This window comes from Portunus trituberculatus, chromosome 23, assembly GCF_017591435.1.
Source record: "Portunus trituberculatus isolate SZX2019 chromosome 23, ASM1759143v1, whole genome shotgun sequence".
In the NCBI taxonomy this organism is placed as follows: Eukaryota; Metazoa; Arthropoda; class Malacostraca; order Decapoda; family Portunidae; genus Portunus; species Portunus trituberculatus.
The window spans coordinates 662,501-682,500 of record NC_059277.1 but is presented as its reverse complement, the minus strand read 5'-3'; the positions used below and the strand labels follow the sequence as shown (position 1 = coordinate 682,500).

General features: G+C 41.4%; 1 protein-coding gene across 2 annotated transcripts in view; it reads left to right on the top strand.

Annotated features, from left to right (window-relative positions):
* LOC123507872 overlaps positions 1-20,000 on the top strand; it is an 87,061-nt gene that overhangs the window by 8,314 nt on the left and 58,747 nt on the right. For both annotated transcript variants that reach the window (XM_045261136.1, XM_045261137.1), the window contains exon 2: positions 12,820-12,991. In XM_045261136.1, the coding sequence (XP_045117071.1) occupies positions 12,820-12,991 (172 nt within the window). The remainder of the gene's footprint in view (positions 1-12,819; positions 12,992-20,000) is intronic.

Sequence of the window (20,000 nt, the reverse complement as noted above, 5' to 3'; positions counted from 1 at the left end):
AACTAATACGCAGATTTAGAGGAAAAAATGTGGAAAACTCGCCTTTATTAATATAGATTCAATAAGGTTGAGGTAATAAAAGAAGCTGGAGGTGCGTAATTTTAACCCTTTCAGTACCATGACGCGTTTCCTCATTCATTCGGCTTACTATTTGATGATTTTATACACCTTCAGAAACTCATTTGCGGGATTAGAATAGTGACGACTGTGGCCATTAATCTTCTGACCTCCATAGACCCTTTCTAATGTCAGTTGTCTAATCGTACACTAATCTTAAGGTAAAAAATGTGTCCCAGTATTGACGGGATCATCAAGCATCAAAAATATATGAAAGGAAGGAAAGCTATTGGTATAAGAAAAATTATTAATACACATTTTCAGAAGGAGGAATCTTGGAAAACATAATATTCTTGGATATGCAGACTTGACAAGCTTTAGGAAAAAAAATGTGGGGAAAATTTGTGTTTATTAATGCACACACACACACACACACACACACACACACACACACACACACACACACACACACACACACACACACACACACACACACACACACACACACACCACAGAGTTAATAAGGTTTGAAAAGTCTACACACACACACACACACACACACACACACACACACACACACACACACACACACACACACACACACACACACACACACACACACACACACATTTAATGCACAAACTTATCAAAGCTTACAAAAAAAAAAAAAAAGAAACGCTGAAAAAAATATACTACTCCATATACACACACACACACACCTAACACAGACTTAACAAAGCTAATGGAAACAAAAACAACTGAAAAAAAAACCCCTCTTACTTCACACACAGAATACACAGACTAAACAAGGCTGACTAATAAAAAGGGAAGCTGGAAAAGGGAAATCCGCGTTGATGCATACACTAAACAGGGCTCAGGAATAAAAATGAGGCTGGGAAAACATACCTCCCTATTCATACGTAGACTTCATACACACTCAGAGGAGGAGGAGGGTGAAAAATACAGCCTTTTAAGTACAGTCTTCACGTAGAGACTTAGAACTGCGATGATCATTTTGTTTGTATATAAGGTACAGTTTTTGTATATATTTCCTTCTTTTTTGTATCTTTAATTTATTGTCAGGTGTAAATTGACTTTTTTTCTAGTGATTAACTTTTGCATTAATTAACTTTTATTTTTATACACCCATGTCTTTTTTTTTTTTTTTTTTTTTTTTTTTGTATTAATCAACCTTTATTTTACCTATTTATGTGTATTTTGATGATCTTTTACCTACCTGTTGATCTATCCTGAATGTCACTGAGTTGTTGTATCTATCTATATTTTTCAGAGAGTGCTGCGCAAAGCCTGGTATTCATTGGCTTCGATAGAGAGATTTAGGCTGCATATATTTAATACTACGAGGAAAAATGTTGAAAAAAAATAACCTTAACGCATTCAGACTTAATATACAGAATTAAGAAAGAAAGAACGCAGAAAAATAGTCTTCACTGATGTATAAACTTAATAAACAGACAGAAAAAAAGGCGATAGAAAAAAAAAACATTGCAGCTTAGAAAAGATAGAGTTTAAAGATCAGTAAAATTAGGCACAGGTAGATGAAATGCAGGTTAATGAATACACGGAAGTAAATTAAAGTAAATGAAAAAAGAAAGGATAAAAATAAAAAAAAAATAAAAAGTCTAGTGTAAGTTGATTTCAGGGGAAGTCAGTTAATGAAAATGAGATAAGTGGACGAGGATAAACTTGATGCGGGTTTGAACGTTTATACTTCAAATTTGATACGAAATTTGAGGAAGCAAAGGCTACAATATGAAAACAATTACTGTGGCGAGAGACAATCTAACAGACACCATCCCAAGCCAAAACACACACACACACACACGAGAGAGAGAGAGAGAGAGAGAGAGAGAGAGAGAGAGAGAGAGAGAGAGAGAGAGACAGACAGACAGACAGACAGACAGACAGACAGACAGAGAGAGAGAGAGAGAGAGAGAGAGAGAGAGAGAGAGAGAGAGAGAGAGAGAGAGAGAGAGAGAGAGAGATCTATGAAAATAATCTATATATTCAGTAACATTGTATGCAATTTTTATATTGAATACAGGCTCGGTGAATGGAGTGGAAGCTGTTGTACAAAGCAGGGAGGTGTATTGGATGCCGGTGAGGTCTGATGCTGGGCTTAGATATCATAATTATACAAACGCTGCAGTACTTTACCCATGCAGTCCACACACATGCAGGCAACAGTTGAGGAAGGTCGTCACAGCTGTGTTGATGAACAAATACGCCATCAGCAGGTATAAATTGATCTAAATCTAGATAGGTGTGTCATTAGAGGAATTATTACAGAGACAAAGACGAGATTGGTGCAACTGTTATATCAGTGCTGAATACAAAGGCAGTAATAACAATGGTAGTAGTAACTGAATTGAAGTGTATTAATAGTGATCCCAAAAATAACAATAATAACAATAATGATAGTCAGATCAACAGTATTTTTTTATTTTATTTATTTATTTATTTTTTTTTTTTTATTTTTTATTTTTTTTTTTTACTTCTTAAAAATAGTGAGAGAATATCTGTTACTGATATCTTGAGGCAACTTGTTCCATTCATTGCCTTGTGGTGTGAAGTATCGCTGAACATGGGAAGCTCTTCATGGCGGTAGTTTGAGACAGTTTGGTTTGCCAGTGTCAGGATTAATAATAAATTTGAGTTCACATTCTACTTTGTCATGTGCCAGGGTTTGTATGCAAAGAGATTTGTTTGGAGATCAATGGTATCACAGAATTTCATCAAATTTAAAGTGCCTGAACACGCATGAATACAAGTTTCTCAAATTTTAGGTTATTGTTACTGATAACATCTAAGAGTTTGCTCTTTTCATCTTGCTGGAGTGAAAAGTCATCACTGTAACTAATGAGATTTAGTGTTTGCGTCATTGATGGAGATGGTGCCATAAATTGAGTTTGACAAATATTTGGTGATAATTTATTACTTTTAATTCAGTTATAAGTTTAGCCAGTTGAATATTTAATGAATTTTCAATGTAATTTATACCTTGCCCGTGAATAGAAATTGTGTTATATGAAAACAGAAGAAATGTAATTGTGCCTGCAGTACGAGGAGTGTCTGATATTACTGTCTGATACAAACAAATTCGATCCCTAGTTTAATTCTTGTGGCACGCCACAGTTAACACAAGTATGCTAGTAAAACAAGTGGACTGTTTCCTGAAACTCAGGTAATTGCTAAGCCATGTAAGCATTTGGTGCACAGCGAATACCATATACTTTCAAGATTTCCAAGAAAATAGGGTTTAAAATGATATCAAATGCTTTTAACAAATCACAGAAAACTGGCATCTGTTATCGCTAGGTGTCAGTAATGTCGTGTGTGTGTTGACAGACCTTATGGAGAGCAATGCAGGGTGAAAACTGTATTTATCGTTTGTTAGGATAGGATGATGAGATGCGTAATCTATTAACCTGCTGACAACGACTTTTCAAAAAAAAAATTCCAAAGATGAGCAGGATAGATGCTGGTCTGTAATTTGTATAACTTGCTTTTGTTACTGTTTTGTTTATGGACAGAGTAACTCATGCAATCTTTAGGTACTTAGGAAAACAGCCTTCAAAACACTTATTAGTCAAACAATTAGGGAAGAGTGAAATATCAGTGACACAAATTCCAGTCACCTTTACATTACTCTCATCAAATCCTGGAGCAGTCAATGTAAGGTTGCTGATGATAGCGTTCATTTCAAAATACATTATGTTGTCTCGACATGAAAAAAGAAAATGGAAAGGCTTTGAGCACGGATGAAGCATAAAACATTAGAGAGTGTATTCGTGAGAGAGAGAGAGAGAGAGAGAGAGAGAGAGAGAGAGAGAGAGAGAGAGAGATGAAGGAAAGGAAAGCGATCATCCAAAATCTCTCTCTCTCTCTCTCTCTCTCTCTCTCTCTCTCTCTCTCTGATTGCCGTTGCCGCGCCATTACACTCATCATTCCACCAATAAAACAGAGGAACGGAATGTCACTCAGGCATCATCACGCCCTGGGCAACTCTCTCTCTGTGTGTGTGTGTGTGTGTGTGTGTGTGTGTGTGTGTGTGTGTGTGTGTGTGTGTGTGTTATGAGGGTGTTTTGCCTTTTATTTGAATGTTCTCTCTCTCTCTCTCTCTCTCTCTCTCTCTCTCTCTCTCTCTCTCTCTCTCTCTCTCTCTCTCTCTCTCTCGTCGTGGGAAAACGGGAATTTCAGTAAAGGTGTGGCCAGGTGTGTATGAGAGAGAGAGAGAGAGAGAGAGAGAGAGAGAGAGAGAGAGAGAAGAGAATCACCACCACCAACACCAACAGAATCATTCACCAAACACCAGCCAGCAAACAAACACCACCACCACCACCACCACCACCACCACCACCACCACCACCACCACACACACACACACACACACACACACACACACACACACACACACAGAGGGATTACTCACTAAAGCTTACATTCACGTGGTTAAATCCAGGAATTCCGCCAATGTAAGTATATCCACAGACCTTGTATCCCTCTCACTCTCTTTTCCTCTCCCTCTCTCCCCCTCTCACTCTCACTCCCTCTCCCGAACTCCTGCCTCATGATTTTAAAGCTGCATATGCCACACTGTACTAAGAGCAGGTATATTCTCACGAAACATGCATACAGTCAAACATACATGCATATATTCAAAGGTACATACACACACACACACCTGCGCCGAAATCCCTGGAGCTTACCTGTGTTCCTACCTGTCCAGTAGTGATTGCAGGTGTGTTAATCAGGTGTGGGGCTTAAGATGTGTGTTAAGGCGTGTTTTTGTCGTGTTTTGCAGGTTAACTCCGTCAGTACTGGATTGCATTTCTACCTTGAGTTTTGGGTGTGATTAGACGATCTTATTGATATTAAGATGTGTCTATGGAGGTCAGAAGATTAATAGCCACAGTCCTCACTATTTTAATCCCCGCATGAATTTCAGAAGCTGTATAAAATCACCAAATAGTAGCTAGTACCTCCTATCTGAAAGCCCACCCGCTAGGAAACCGTTGCCCCGAGTGAGGAAGCCCAACCTACACTCGGACCGTGGACAAGATTGGAAGCTGTCTTTTTGGCGTGTTTTTTGTGAAGCTGAGGAAGAAAATATTGTAAAGACTGGCATTTTTACTCGTGTTTGTGAGGTTTGAAGTTGTTGTGCTTAACGGTTTGTTGTTCTTTCATGTGTGTTTATGAGGTTAAGGCTGGAACTAACATTTTTACTTGTGTTTGTGAGGTTTGAAATTGTTATGATTTACAGTTATTTTGTGTGTTTGCGGAAGTGTTGTTGGTGTGAGATGTTCGCCCATGTTAGGAGTGAGGCAGAGTTGCGGCCATAAATTGCGCCATGCTTCGTTTCCCTGTTGAATCGTTACCAGCTCAGGTTTGGAGGTTTGAACAGCAGTGCGGCGTGAGGGAAGGAGTGTGGAAGGTGCCGGCGCGGGAGGGAACGTAGGAGAGAAAGCTGAGCCGATTATAATTCATCATCGAAATAAAGCCAAATATATGATCGTGTCTAGTTATTTAAGAGGGTAGGAATTCCGCTGCTATTGATTTATTTTGGTGTTAACTAATACATTCACAGACATCCCACGGTAAAAGATGTGATTTAGGTATTAGTATTCTGAATGTAAACGTACGTGAATTACCGAAAACACACTACAATTAGGATATTTCATGTGTTCTCTAAAGAGTTTACCTGCACATCAGATTTACCTTAACACCTTCAGTACCATGCCGCGTTTCCAAATTCATTCTGCTTACTATTTGGTGATTTTATACAGCTTCAGAATCTTATGTGAGGGATTAAAATGGTGAAGACTCTAGCCATAAATCTCCTGACATCCATAGACCCTTCCTAATGTAAAATGAAATGGTCTAATCGTACACAAATTTCAAGGTAAAAATGTGTCTTTGTACTGAAGGGGTTAATGAAGAGTACAGCTTCAGAAACTTATGTGTGGGATTTAAATGGTGAAGACTCTAGCCATTAATCTCCTGACTTACATAGATCCATTCCTAATGTAGAATAAAATGGTCTAATCGTACACATATCTCAAGATAAAAATGTGTCCCCGTACTGAAAGGGTTCATGAGGAGTCCAGGAGATAGTGATATAAATCCTAGTATTACAGAAAAAGAAAGAATAACTAGTACAAATTTAGCGTGGCGCCACCAGATGACTACCTGTGTTACACCTGCCTTACCTGCGTTTAATTGGAGGTGTGTCGGGGTCTGGTTACATGCAGAGGATAAGAAGTGACTGTGTGTCTTAAGAGTGTTTAGCTGCACTACAAGACACTGCTTGAAGGAAAGAGAAGATGCAATTTACGTCTTTCTGTGATATATTGAAAACTAACCAGTATAAAAGAGGGGAATATTTAATTATACCATTTTATATCACTATTAGAAGAGATCTGTAATTTACTTCTGTCTTCGGTATATTGAAAAGTTCCCAGGGAGTATAAGAGACGTGAAAATATTTAATAACACCACTGTATACCATTATGAGGCGAAAACTAACTATGATATAAGAGATACTACTCTTTACTATTGTTATCATTATTATTATTATTATTATTATTATTATTATTATTATTATTGTTGTTGTTGTTGTTGTTGTTGTTGTTGTTGTTACAGTTGTTGGACAAGAACTAAAAATAATACAACAAAATAACAAAAGTCTCATTTACTGATTTATTCATAAGTGCACAGAAGAGAGAGAGAGAGAGAGAGAGAGAGAGAGAGAGAGAGAGAGAGAGAGAGAGAGAGAGATGCATTTACACCTGCTGTTGTGTATAAGGAAGAGTACAAGAGGTTATTAGTAAAGTTAGGAAGGTTACTTTATTAATGGATGGATAATGCATAGGTGGAGGAGGAGGAGGAGGAGGAGGAGGAGGAAGAGGAGAAGGAGGAGGAGGAGGGAGAGAAGGGGAAGGATGAAGGGATGGTTTGTGTTGGGTGTAAGGTTGGAGAGAGAAAGAAAAAGATGAAATTGTGTTACATTGAGTTAAGTAGAAATGATATCAACCAAGCTTCAGAAACCCATAGAAGCAATTTACCAGGCTCTCTCTCTCTCTCTCTCTCTCTCTCTCTCTCTCTCTCTCTCTCTCTCTCTCTCTCTCTCTCTCTCTCTCATTTATCTCTTCGTCCTTGGCTGTCACTTTTAATCTCTGTCTTCCTTTCTCTCCTCCTCCTTCTCTCCAATTTTTCCCTCTTTTCTTTTTCTGTTTTATTCACTTGTTTTGCTACTGTATTTTCTCTTAGTAGTAGTAGTAGTAGTAGTAGTAGTAGTAGTAGTAGTAATGGTGGTGTTGGAAGTACAGTAGTATATTCTCTCTCTCTCTCTCTCTCTCTCTCTCTCTCTCTCTCTCTCTCTCTCTCTCTCTCTCTCTCTCTCTCTCTCTCTCTCTCTCTCCATCCTTTTATCACAAATTCATGCTCCCGTAATCTTATTTCTTCTCATTTTACTTCTTGATTTAATTTTTCTTTCCTCAATTTAGCTTCTTTTCCTTGACCTTCATTTTTATCTCTTTTTCCTTGACCTTCATTTTTATATATATTTTTTTTTTTGTGTGTGTGTGTGTGCGTTCTGTATGTATTAATGTATGTATGCTGCGTATGTTGAAGGGATCGGAGAGGTTACAATAAACTACACAGTCCTCTTCGTGTTGGAATGGAAGGATTCGATTGTAGTCTTGTGGGACGACCGAGTTATCTGAGAGCCTTGAAGAGACCATTAGTAGTACGTACAGTAGAATAGTAGTAGTAGTAGTAGCAACAGCAGCAGTACCAGTAGAAGTAGCGCTATTAGTTGTAGTAATGGTATAGCAGTAGTAGTAGTAACAAAAGTAGTAGAAAAAAGTAGCATTGGTAGTAGTATTGGTACAGAAGTAGTAGTGCGCATCTTAAGTGGGAGTGGATGGGGTAAATTAAGAAAGGGCCGCCGTGGTACAGTGGAACCATGCGTGCTTTGGGGTCCGAGGGGTCTCCAAGCGCACGGGTTCAAGTCCTGTCCACGGTCCGAGTGTTGGTTGGGCTTCCTCACTCGGGTCAATGGTTTCTTAGCGGGTGGGCTTTGAGATAGGAGGTTCCCCAAGAAGTATCCCCTTTAGCCCAGAAATTCCCGTGAAAAGCCCACATGGTATAAGAAAAAAAAATGTATTTACGGAGATACTATTCGCGAGGAACCAGTCACGGATTTCCTTTTTCCTAATTGTAAAGTGAACGGGGTGGCAGACAATGGGGATAATCATGACATCCTAGACGAGACCCTGGGCTGTAGTGAGGCGTTCGACAAGGTAACTCATCAAGGCCTCTTAGGAAATTTTAACCCCTACAGCACCATGACACGTTTTCACATACATTCTGCTAACTATTTGGTGATTTTATTCAGCTTCAGAAACTCATGTGGGGGGATTAAAAATAGTGGAGACTGGCCATTAAACTTCTGACCACAGTAGACCCATCCTAATGTGAATAAAATGGTCTAATCGTACACAGATCTCAAGGGTAAAATGTGTCCCAGTACTGAAGGAGTGGAGGCGCATGAGATATCTTATGTTCTGTTCTTATGTCCCTCATCACAACCTCTTCAGATAGTTTAGAGCGCTTATGTGTTCCTTTTTTCTTCTTCTTCTTAGGTTAAGTAGTAGTAATACCGCCATTGACCTCACCACCACCACCACCACCACCACCACCGCAGCCACTGATGCCACCTACACACATAACCATTGCCGAGAGAGAGAGAGAGAGAGAGAGAGAGAGAGAGAGAGAGAGAGAGAGAGAAACACAAAACACACAAAAACACAAAAATAACTTTAATAAACGAAAGAAAGGCATGAGAGAGAGAGAGAGAGAGAGAGAGAGAGAGAGAGAGAGAGAGCGCCACATTCCACCCCTCACCTAATGACTCTTCCCTAATTCCTACATTCCCTTATGAAGTAAGAGGCGAGGTAACATTATACGCTCCCCCCCTCCTCTCTCCCACCTCTCCCCTCCCCCCATGTCTTGCCCTCTCCCCGCGTGGCATGATTACTGACATTCCTTACTGCGGGACAATGACTGTGATGTTCCCTAATTACCCGAGAAGTGTGGCATAGCTGTGTCTGTCTGTCTGTCTGTCTGTCTGTCTGTCTGTCTGTCTGTCTGTCTGTCTGTCTGTCTGTTTTTATGTGTGTTTCTCTCTCTCTCTCTCTCTCTCTCTCTCTCTCTCTCTCTCTCTCTCTCTCTCTCTCTCTCTCTCTCTCTCTCTCTCTGTCCAAACCAATTTCTTTCCTCAATTTTGGATATCTTCACAACTTTTCTTCTTTTGATCTCTCTCTCTCTCTCTCTCTCTCTCTCTCTCTCTCTCTCTCTCTCTCTCTCTCTCTCTCTCTCTCTCTCTCTCTCTCTCTCTCTCTCTCTCTCTCTCTCTCTCTCTCTCTCTCTCTCTCTCTCTCTCTCTCTCTCTCTCTCTCTCTCTCTCTCTCTCTCACCGTCTGTGTGTTGGTCAATCTTTTCCTGTCCTGTCTATCTATCTTTATCTATCTTATTTTTATGTAAGAGTTGAAAACTGACCTAGGGCAACATGAAATGACCCACTTAGTTGCCAATCTCTTTACAGGTCTGATAGAATTAGCCAAAAAAAAACAACAACAGGGATAAATGTCTTGAAACCTCCCTCTTAAATGAAGTCAAGTCATAGGAAGTTGAAAATACAGATAGGGAGTTCCAGAGTTTACCAGAGAAAGGTATGAATGATTGGGAGTACTGGTTAACTCTTGCAGTAGAGAGTTGGGCAGAGTAGAGGTGAGAGGAAGAAAAATGCCTCGCCAAATAGAAAGCAGAATGAATATGGAGACTCATGTTTTTTTAGGGATTTATAAGACAATTTATGTTTTTGAGGCATTCTTAGATTGTTTGGCTACGATAACTCAATACAGAAGTAGATAGGGAGCTCCAGAATTTACCAGAGAAGGTATGAACGATTGAGAGTACTGTTGAACTCTTGCATTAGGGAGTTGGATAGAGTAGGATGAGAGGAAGGAAAAAGTCTTGTGCAGCGAGGTCGAAGGAGGGAAGGCATGTAGTTGGCAAGATCAGAAGAGAAGTTAGCATGAAAATAACGATAGATGAAGAGGAGATGCAACATTCCAACGGTGAGAAAGAGGCTGAAGACAGTGTTGCGACCCTAGAGTTAACCTGACTAGGTTCCCACAATGACTGGGGCACCTTTTTTATTTATTTATTTTTTTTTTTTTTTTATCTGTACCATGTGGACGTTTCACGGGAATTTCTGGGCTGAAGGAGATATTTTTGTGGTACCTCCTATCTCAAACCCCACCCGCTAGGAAACCGTTGCCCCGAGTGAGGAAGCCCAACCTACACTCGGATCGTGGACAGGATTCGAACCCGTGCGCTTGGAGACCCTCGGACCCCAAAGCACCCATGGTTCCACTGTACCACGGCGGCACCACTGTCACTTAGCAGGTTAAATTACTCTTACTAAAGTACAAAATATTAAGATAAATAAGGGAACAGTGAATATTCAGAGAGAGGAGTTGATAAGAAGAAAAGCTTTTGATTCCACCCTATCTAACAAAACACTTGCCTAGATTATAATTGCATCGTTACGTACAGACAGACAGAATACGCGCAGTCTTTCTTCACTCGCTAAGCATGGACGTGTTTACAGACAGACACCGGGACTCTGCCAGTGACCTAGTGAAAATTGAAGTGGAAACATGCAAATCACCACCATTAATTCTCATCCTAGTTCAAATTCTCGTGAGTGTGAAATAATACTGACAGCTATCTAAATACTCTCTCTCTCTCTCTCTCTCTCTCTCTCTCTCTCTCTCTCTCTCTCTCTCTCTCTCTCTCTCTCTCTCTCTCTCTCTCTCTCTCTCTCTCTCTTGCATAACGGGCCTTGAGATGAAAGATATGACATTGAGCGAATCATTTTGACGACCCAATCATTTTTTATCGTCCACTGGCTTCCTTTGTCCCTCCCCCCCCATGAACACACACACACACACACACACACACACACACACACACACACACACACACACACACACACAGAGAGAGAGAGAGAGAGAGAGAGAGAGAGAGATCACTAAATCAATCCCGCTCATTCACATCTTACAAATGAGACACGAGAGAGAGAGAGAGAGAGAGAGAGAGAGAGAGAGGAAAATCTATAATCCCCCAAAACACGCCTCGCCTCTCCATTCCGTAACTGAGATTCATAACATTACACGGCATCCCTAAAATCCCAAAGAAATATCGTGTTTCTCCCTTAAATTCCTCAAAATATCCTAATTCTCTCCTTTAAATTCCTAAAAACATTCTTTACCCTTAATATTCTTTCCTAAAATCCCTTAAAAATCTCCTGCTTTTCACTTAACCACTTCAGAACTGAGACGCATTTTTACTATGAGTTTTGAGTGTGATTAAACCATTTTATTTACACTAGCAAGATTTCATGAAGGTCAGAAGGTTAATGGTCCAGAATCTTTACAATTTTAATCCCCACATGAGTTTCTGAAGCTGTAAAATATCGTCTTAATAGTAACCATGATGAATATAAGGTCGTGTCGTGGTACTGAAGGAACTAACTGCCCTAAAAATATCTGGTATCCCTAAATTCCCTAAAAATATTCTCTTACCTTAATTCCCTAAAAGTAGCTGGTCTCCCTGAACTTTCTAAAGACCTTCCTCTTCTTCCCTAAATTCTTTAAGTTCTTAGAAGTCATATTCCTTCCCAGAAATCCTTAAAACATTTTTCTATTCCTAACCCAACCCAACCCAACCCTGTGGTGGTGGTAAGGGTGAGTCTAACCTCCTGGACACAAATGAGGTTTATTTTCCAAGGAGGGCAGCGTGGAGTACAGGTGTGTGTGTGTGTGTGTGTGTGTGTGTGTGTGTGTGTGTGTGTGTGTGCTGTGGCTAGGTATCTCTGCCTCTGTCTCTGGCTAGCACGAGGTATAGATGCCACATACCACATGGAACAGTGAATGATTGTATATGTAGCTAAAGATGTGGTATGTGTGCTTTTATGTGTTTGTTATGTATACGTGGGAATGTGTCATACTAGCACAAGCCAACACAACTCAGCACAACCCGACTTAAACCATCCCAACTCAACATAACGCAACCCAGAGCCAAGCCAATCTGATCTAGCCCAACCTAACCTAACCTAACATAGGATAACCAACCCCAACCTAACCCAGCCCAATTGAAACGTAACTAAGCTTAACCCAACCCAACATAACCCAACCTAACCTAGCATAACTAAGCACAACATAGCATAACCAAACCTCAGCTTAACTCAACCCTACATAGCCAAACCTAACCTAACCTAACCCAACCCAAAATAAATCAACATAACACTCATCCTAACCCAACAAGACCCAATCCAAACTACACATAACCAAAATTAGTATTAAATATGAACATTCATTTCACTTCTACTTCCTGAAAAAAAAAAAAAAACTCAACTGAATGACTTGTTCTTATGAGTGTACAGGGAGTCAGGGTAGAGCAGTGGTGGTGGTGGAGGGGCGGCTGTCATGGGCCGTCCTTCACCATGAGCAGCGGTGGGCCAGGTATGTACAGCGAGCAGCACATCCTCCCCTCCAGGAAATCCAACTTTTTTTTGTTGATGGTGGTAGGTCGTGATGGTGATGGTCATGGTGGTGGCGGCTAACCTAACCTAACCTAACCAAACACCATCTCCCTTCTTCCCTCCTCCAGATACGAGATGCTGTGGCTCCCTCTGGCCGCCAACTGCACAGAGAAGATCCTGGCGCCTCCCTCAGACGTGCACTGGGTATGGTATGTTCATATGTTGGCGCCGGAACATTACGTGCGTGACTGCAAGAACGTGGTGGGACAGATTGTGGACCATAAGCTGTTTAAATTGAAGGTGAGGCGGTGAGAGTGAGTGAGAGGGAGAGGGAGAGGGAAATAGAGAGAGGGTAAAGGGTGGATCGTATGCTATTTAAACTGGAGAGAGTGTAAGGGTGAGAGAGAGAGAGAGAGAGAGAGAGAGAGAGAGAGAGAGAGAGAGAGAGTTGTTAGTAAGTAGTAGTTGTGTTCATAGTAGTAGTAGTAGTAGTTGTTGTTGTAGTAGTAATAGTAATTGTAATAATAAGGAGATAATATATAAGAGAAAGAGAAAAAGACGAACAGGATAGAGAAAGAAAGATACAGAGAGAATAAGGAGAAAAAATAAAATGGAAGAAAGGCAGTACAAGAGAGAGAGAGAGAGAGAGAGAGAGAGAGAGAGAGAGAGGTTGTATCTTAGTGTGATCTAGTTAAGTAAAAGCAAATGCAGGTTAAACAAGTCACATAATGTAAATAAGAAACGTGTTTAGAAAGAAAAATCCTCCTCCTCCTCCTCCTCCTCCTCCTCCTCCTCCTCCTCCTCCTCCTCCTCCTCCTCCTCCTCCTCCTCCTCCTCCTGCTAAACTTTCCAACCAGATAACATGCACTGTACTGAGAGAGAGAGAGAGAGAGAGAGAGAGAGAGAGAGGAAGGTTTCTCTCTCTCTCTCTCTCTCTCTCTCTCTCTCTCTCTCTCTCTCTCTCTCTCTCTCTCTCTCTCTCTCTCTATCTATCTATCTATCTATCTATCTATCTATCTATCTATCTCTTCCCTCTTTGTTATTGTTGTTATTGTTGTTGTTTCTCTTGTTCTTGTTTTCTCCTTTTTTTCTTCCCTGACCGTAAAATTGGTGTCGTCGTCGTTTTTCTCCTCCTCCTCCTCCTCCTCCTCCTCCTCCTCCTCCTCCTCCTCCTCCTCCTCCTCCTCTTCCTCTTCCTCTTCCTCTTCCTCCTCCTCCTCCTCCTCCTTCTCTTCCTCTTCCGTTGACCCTCTCACAATAGAGTAAAACATCTCGCTCGATACTCTCTCTCTCTCTCTCTCTCTCTCTCTCTCTCTCTCTCTCTCTCTCTCTCTCTCTCTCTCTCTCTCTCTCTCTCTCTTGTTAGTAGGATGTTTGCTTATCGTGTTATTGCTTTCTTTCTCTTCTTATTTCTTTTCGCTCTTTCATTCTTGAGTTTGTTTATTCCCTTTGCATCCACAACCTTTTTATCTTGTTTTATTTCCTCCTCCTCCTCCTCCTCCTCCTCCTCCTCCTCCTCCTCCTCCTCCTCCTCCTCCTCCTCCTCCTCCTCCTGCTCCTTGGTTAACAGCCCGCAAACAACTTATAGTAATTAACGGTATTTCTTTAGACTGAATTATTGTAAGTATTTGCGCTACTCAGGGATAAGCTGGCTCTTCTTCATGATATATAGCAATCAGAGACAAGAGGACCATAAGTTGACTCAAAATTTGCAGATCATTGTACCCACCAAAATCAGTGTCAAATTTTGCAGAAAGACACAGATTCTCTCATTGAATTGTCTGAGAAGTGGCTTATGAAGTGTAACTATGATAATTGATACGTTTCGCATATTGGTATTAGTAGTACTCCGCAAGGTAACTGTGGAATGGGTAACGCTGTATTGCAAAAGTGTTGATGCAGAAAATGATTTGTTCTAGTGTTAACCCCCTTCAGTAGTGGGACACATTTTTACCTTGAGTTTTGGGTGTGATTAGACGATTTTGTTTACATTAGAAAGGGTCTCTGGAGCTCAGGAGATTAATAGCCACAGTCTTCACTATTTTAATTCCCACATAAGTTTTGAAGCTCCATAAAATCACCATATAGTAAGCAGAATGAATATGAAAAGGTGGTTTTTTATATATATATGTAAAAGAAGGACTGATTAAGGGCAACAAAACTATAAAACTCAAGGTAAAAATGCGTCCCTGTACTGAAGGAGTTAAGGAACAAAATCTCTTCCCTCAATCCACACACGAACGAAGAAGAGATCCGATATTGCTTTACAGAAATATTAAAGGCTTTACAACTATGACCTGAATTCTTCCTCATTGTCTTCCTTTCCTCTCAAGTTCTATGTCGAGTTTCTTTATTCAACATGCAGTGGAGGGATGGGGAAGGGTGGGGAGGAGCCTTATTTGCTTCTAAGTTCCACTAATAGACTAGAACAGTGACCAAAGCAACGGAGTAAAGATCGGTTGCAGTAATCCTTTGTATTAATCCTCCTCCTCTTCCTCGTCCTCCTCCTCCTCCTCCTCCTCTCGATCTCGTTCTTTTCCTCATTATTCCTCTCTTTCTTCCCTTCCTCTTCTTCATCTTCCTATCCCTCTTCTTACTCCTCCTCTTCGTTCTCCTCATCCTCCTCTTCTTCTTCCATATCCTCATCTGTGCTTTACTTCTCTTTTATGCTGCTCCTCCTCCTCCTCCTCCTCCTCCTCCTCCTCCTCCTCCTCCTCCTCCTCCTCCTCCTCCTCCTCCTCCTCCTCCTCCTCCTCCTCCATTTATTAGGCAGAGTGAAGGTTTCTAGAGCACATGAAGAGAGAGACGGAGAGAGAGAGAGAGAGAGAGAGAGAGAGAGAGAGAGAGAGAGAGAGAGAGAGAGAGAGAGAGAGAGAGAGAGAGAAATAATTTGATATAACTGAAAAGATAACACTGAGGGAAAGTGAAGGAAGAAGAGCAAGAGGAGGAGGAGGAGGAGGAGGATGGACAGGTAGAAGGGCAGGTGAGGTCATTGTATCCCATCTACTACTTATTGAGAGAGAGAGAGAGAGAGAGAGAGAGAGAGAGAGAGAGAGAGAGAGAGAAGGGGAATGAGGAAAATTGAAGGAAAGAAGGGAAAAAATTAACAGGAAGACAAAGAAAGATAAAAGTAGGATTAGGAAGAGGGAGAGAAGGAGGAGGAGGAGGAGGAGGAGGAGGAGGAGGAGGAGGAAGAGGAGGAAGAGGAGAAGGAAATGAGAGATCCAGAGTCGAGAGAGTAAATAAGAGACGTAGGAAGTGAAGTAGAAAAGAGAAGGAAGAGTAGGAGAAGGAAATAAGGAGGAGGAAAAGGAAGAGGAGGAGGAGGAGGAGGAGGAAACTAGAATGAAGAACAGAGAAAGGAGAAAAACGGAGAATGTCACATAAGAACACGAATGAAGTGAATAGAGAGAGAGAGAGAGAGAGAGAGAGAAAGCAGACGAGGAGGCGAGGAAGAGGAGGATGAGGAGAATGAAGAGGAGGAGGAGGAGGAGGAGGAGGAAGAATGACCATCCTGTGTTGTGATGGGAGATAGTGGGCAGAGAACCTTCGGGGGTATTCATCTCCTCCTCCTCCTCCTCCTCCTCCTCCTCCTCTTCTGTGATCGAGAGAATGGATGAAGGGGAGAGGAGGAGGAGGAAGAGGAGGAGGAGGAGGAGAATGAGGAGGAGGAGGAAGGAAGAGAGGAAGTAAAAGAATGAATGAAAAGGTCGATGTGTTGGAGACGAGAGAGAGAGAGAGAGAGAGAGAGAGAGAGAGAGAGAGAGTAAATGAGAAAAGTACGCAAAATACATTATCAGTCCTTAGAAATTTAATTAGAGAGAGAGAAAGAAAGAAAGAAAGAAAGAAAAAGAAAAAGAAAGAAAGAAAACAACAAAATAAATTAACATTAACCTTGAAAATGGAGAGAGAGAGAGAGAGAGAGAGAGAGAGAGAGAGAGAGAGAGAGAGAGAGAGAGAGAGAGAGGGGGGGGGAGAAGGCTTTAGAGAAACAGATCTGTGGTTGAATATACGAAGTTAATTTTTTTCCGAGTATTTTTTTCAGCCTCCTCCTCCTCCTCCTCCTCCTCCTCCTCCTCCTCCTCCTCCTCCTCCTCCTCCTCCTCCTCCTCCTCCTCCTCCTCCCCCCCTTTACTTTATGGAAAATTAGAATGACTAAAAACAATCATAAAAGGAAGCTCCACCACCACCACCACCACCACCACCACTACTATCTTGACCTACTGATAAACTCCCCCGCCACATTAACCCCTCTCTCTCTCTCTCTCTCTCTCTCTCTCTCTCTCTCTCTCTCTCTCTCTCTCTCTCTCTCTCTCTCTCTCTCTCTCGTTCGATATAACCTTAAAGGGAAGGGAGTGTCGTGGCTTGTCATGCACGACCCTCCTCCGGCTCTCTCTCTCTCTCTCTCTCTCTCTCTCTCTCTCTCTCTCTCTCTCTCTCTCTCTCTCTCTCTCTCTCTCTCTCTCTCTCTCTCTCTCTCTCTCTCTCTCTCTCTCTCTCTCTCTCTCTCTCTCTCTCTCTCCCTTAATGGATGTCCCAAAGGCGTGTTCATGGGAGAGGATTAAAGAGAGAGAGAGAGAGAGAGAGAGGTACGTTATAGAGTTGTGATGAGGATGATGCGATGGAGAGAGAGAGAGAGAGAGAGAGAGAGAGAGAGAGAGAGAGAGAGAGAGAGAGAGAGAGAGAGAGAAATAAATGAGGAATAAAATTTTGTATAAGGGAAGAGAGGAGGAGGAGGAGAAGAGAAGGAAATACAGAGGGAATACAAAGGAAAGAATAGACAGCAACAGTCGTGATGTGTCTAACGAGGCTGTCTGTGTGATTATCCTTCCACTGCAGATTCTATGAGTTAAAGGGAAAAGGACAACAGCAAGGAAGGAAAACTAGAAAAACAGAGAGAGAGAGAGAGAGAGAGAGAGAGAGAGAGAGAGAGAGAGAGAGAGAGAGAGAGAGAGAGAGAGATGGAGAGTCAAAGATATGATAGGAGAGGTTGAAAAAGAAATGCTACTGTCTTGTACACTGAAAAAATTATGCTGTATGCAGGTGTAAACTAGGTGATTTCTACAGGGGAAGATTGATTCGAGATGCTTGTCCGTCCAAACTGTATTTTGTAAGTGTTTGTCGTGTTACTACCGACTACGTGTGCTGGGTGAGAGTTCCAGACATTTGTAACTATGAAAGAAATAGTGTTTAGCTTCATTTGATCTGAAACGTTTACCTATTGTCTTATAATCGTTATTTCGAGTGATGTTTGTTCCGTCAATGATTGGATTAATGTGTATGTTTACGTTATCAAAGCAGCTGAACATTTTAGATAGCTCATTAAGTCCACTGGCATCCGTCGGCTTGTTTCGATGTTGTGAAATCTTGATGACTCCTTTTTGAACTCTCTCCAGCTTGTCTATACATTTCTTGTAATGAGGTACCCACAATGGAACCCAGTGTTCAAGATGAGATCGTACGCATTAAAATAAGAAAATTACCTTTTTGTCTTGAATCCAAAAGTCCTTCCAATAAAGGCAACCATCTTGTTTGTTTTTCTAGCTATTTCCAAGCAGTGTTTACTCGATTTGAGGTCTAATGTACTTGTAACACCCAAGTATTTTTCTTTATTAACCTTGACAAGCTCGGAACCGTTCATTGAGTAATTAATATGATCATTATTACTGCCAGTATGCAACACATTACAGTTATCGACAGTGCATCTCATCAGCCAGTTGTCTGACCAAGTAACTAAGTGGTAGAGGTCAAATTGTAATTTCCTTTTTCCTTTCTGATGTGATTACTTTATTCATTATTTTAGTATTATCACCGAATTTAGATGCTTTACAGGTGAGGCCTTCATTGTTATCGTTAACGTAAATAAAGAAAGGAACCGGGCTGAGTGCATATCCCTATGATACTCTGTTTAAAACTTCTCGCCAGTTTGAAGATCTATGATTTAAAAAAATTTGCTGCTTTTTCTCAGAGAGCTGGTCTTCGAGGCTTTTGAGAAGTTTGCCATCTATATCACATGACTTCAATTTGCTTATTAGACGCTTATGAGGAACTTTGTCAAACGGTTTTTGAAAGCCTTCCCAGAAATTTACAAAGTCATCTTCCTTTTCGCAGAGAAAGCTGAAACGGCTGTTAGTGCTGAAGGTTCTGTTATAAAAGACAGTTGGTGCTCTGATCGAGGAGAGGATACCTGAAACAATAACATTTTTGGATTTAATTTTGTACCGCTGTATCATCAGCTCTTCGTGCCTGTTACTTTCGACATTATTTTTACCTGCATGGAAAACAAAAAGCGTATCACCAAAGGATCCGCTGGCTGTCTCATCACATGCTGCCATAGTGTCGTCTAGGCGTCCACCAGGCATGCATAGACGCTTACGTGACTCACGAGCTCTGCCACGGGATTCAAGTAGCTGACCTCTGACTATCGACCATTCTTGTTTGTTAGGAGTCTTTTTCCTCTTCAGCTAGGATGTGGTACCTGTTGCCTGTAGAGATGGGAAAAAAATTTCTTTGTTAGTGGTGGTAGCACGATTCCTGACTACGGTGAATGATGTCTCTACGGGCAAAGGACGAGAGCAGGCAGGAGTCCCAGGAGTTGCTAGGGACAGGTCTATCAGGGATGACAGGAACTGTGTTTGTGGGGGGTAACACTTGTGTTGGGCACAACAATTTATTTTTTATTATTTCGAACTGCTCTACGATGTCGTCATATTGCTTTCACTCTCCGTCTTATGCTGGAGGTAACACAACCTGCAGGCGAATGAATTCCTGAAATACTGAAGGGCAAACCCGGCCTTACAGGTTTCGTATTGTCTGAGAAGAGAAGGCAAGATAAGCCAGAGCGTTATCAAAATTTCTGTAAAAATGTAACCATAAATTGAGTGAATGAAAAATTATGCACAGAAATTAGATACTGTTGTGTTGGACAACCTCAACACTGGGAGATAGTTCCCACAATGTCTTGAAAATTGAAAATGCCACAAAGACTAGTCGCTTGCCTTGAGTCTTGGTCACGGGTGAGAGTTTCACAAACTCGCGCGTGCAGCTATTGTCCTCACAGCTCTGTCCCATAGAGTGCAGGCAACATAGTCACTCAAAGCAAAGCAGGCAAGACGAGGGAACGGAACCAGCACCTTCAGCCACGCCTGATACAGCTCAGTGACCATTGCGAGGCCTGACCGTTGACACCTGTCGCAAAGCGTTCTCCATGAACTCTAAAGAGTATCACACGCTCATTCCAGAGAGACCAAGATACTGAAATATTCCTTATATTATATGAGAGAAGGATACTGATGAAAGCACCGCCAGC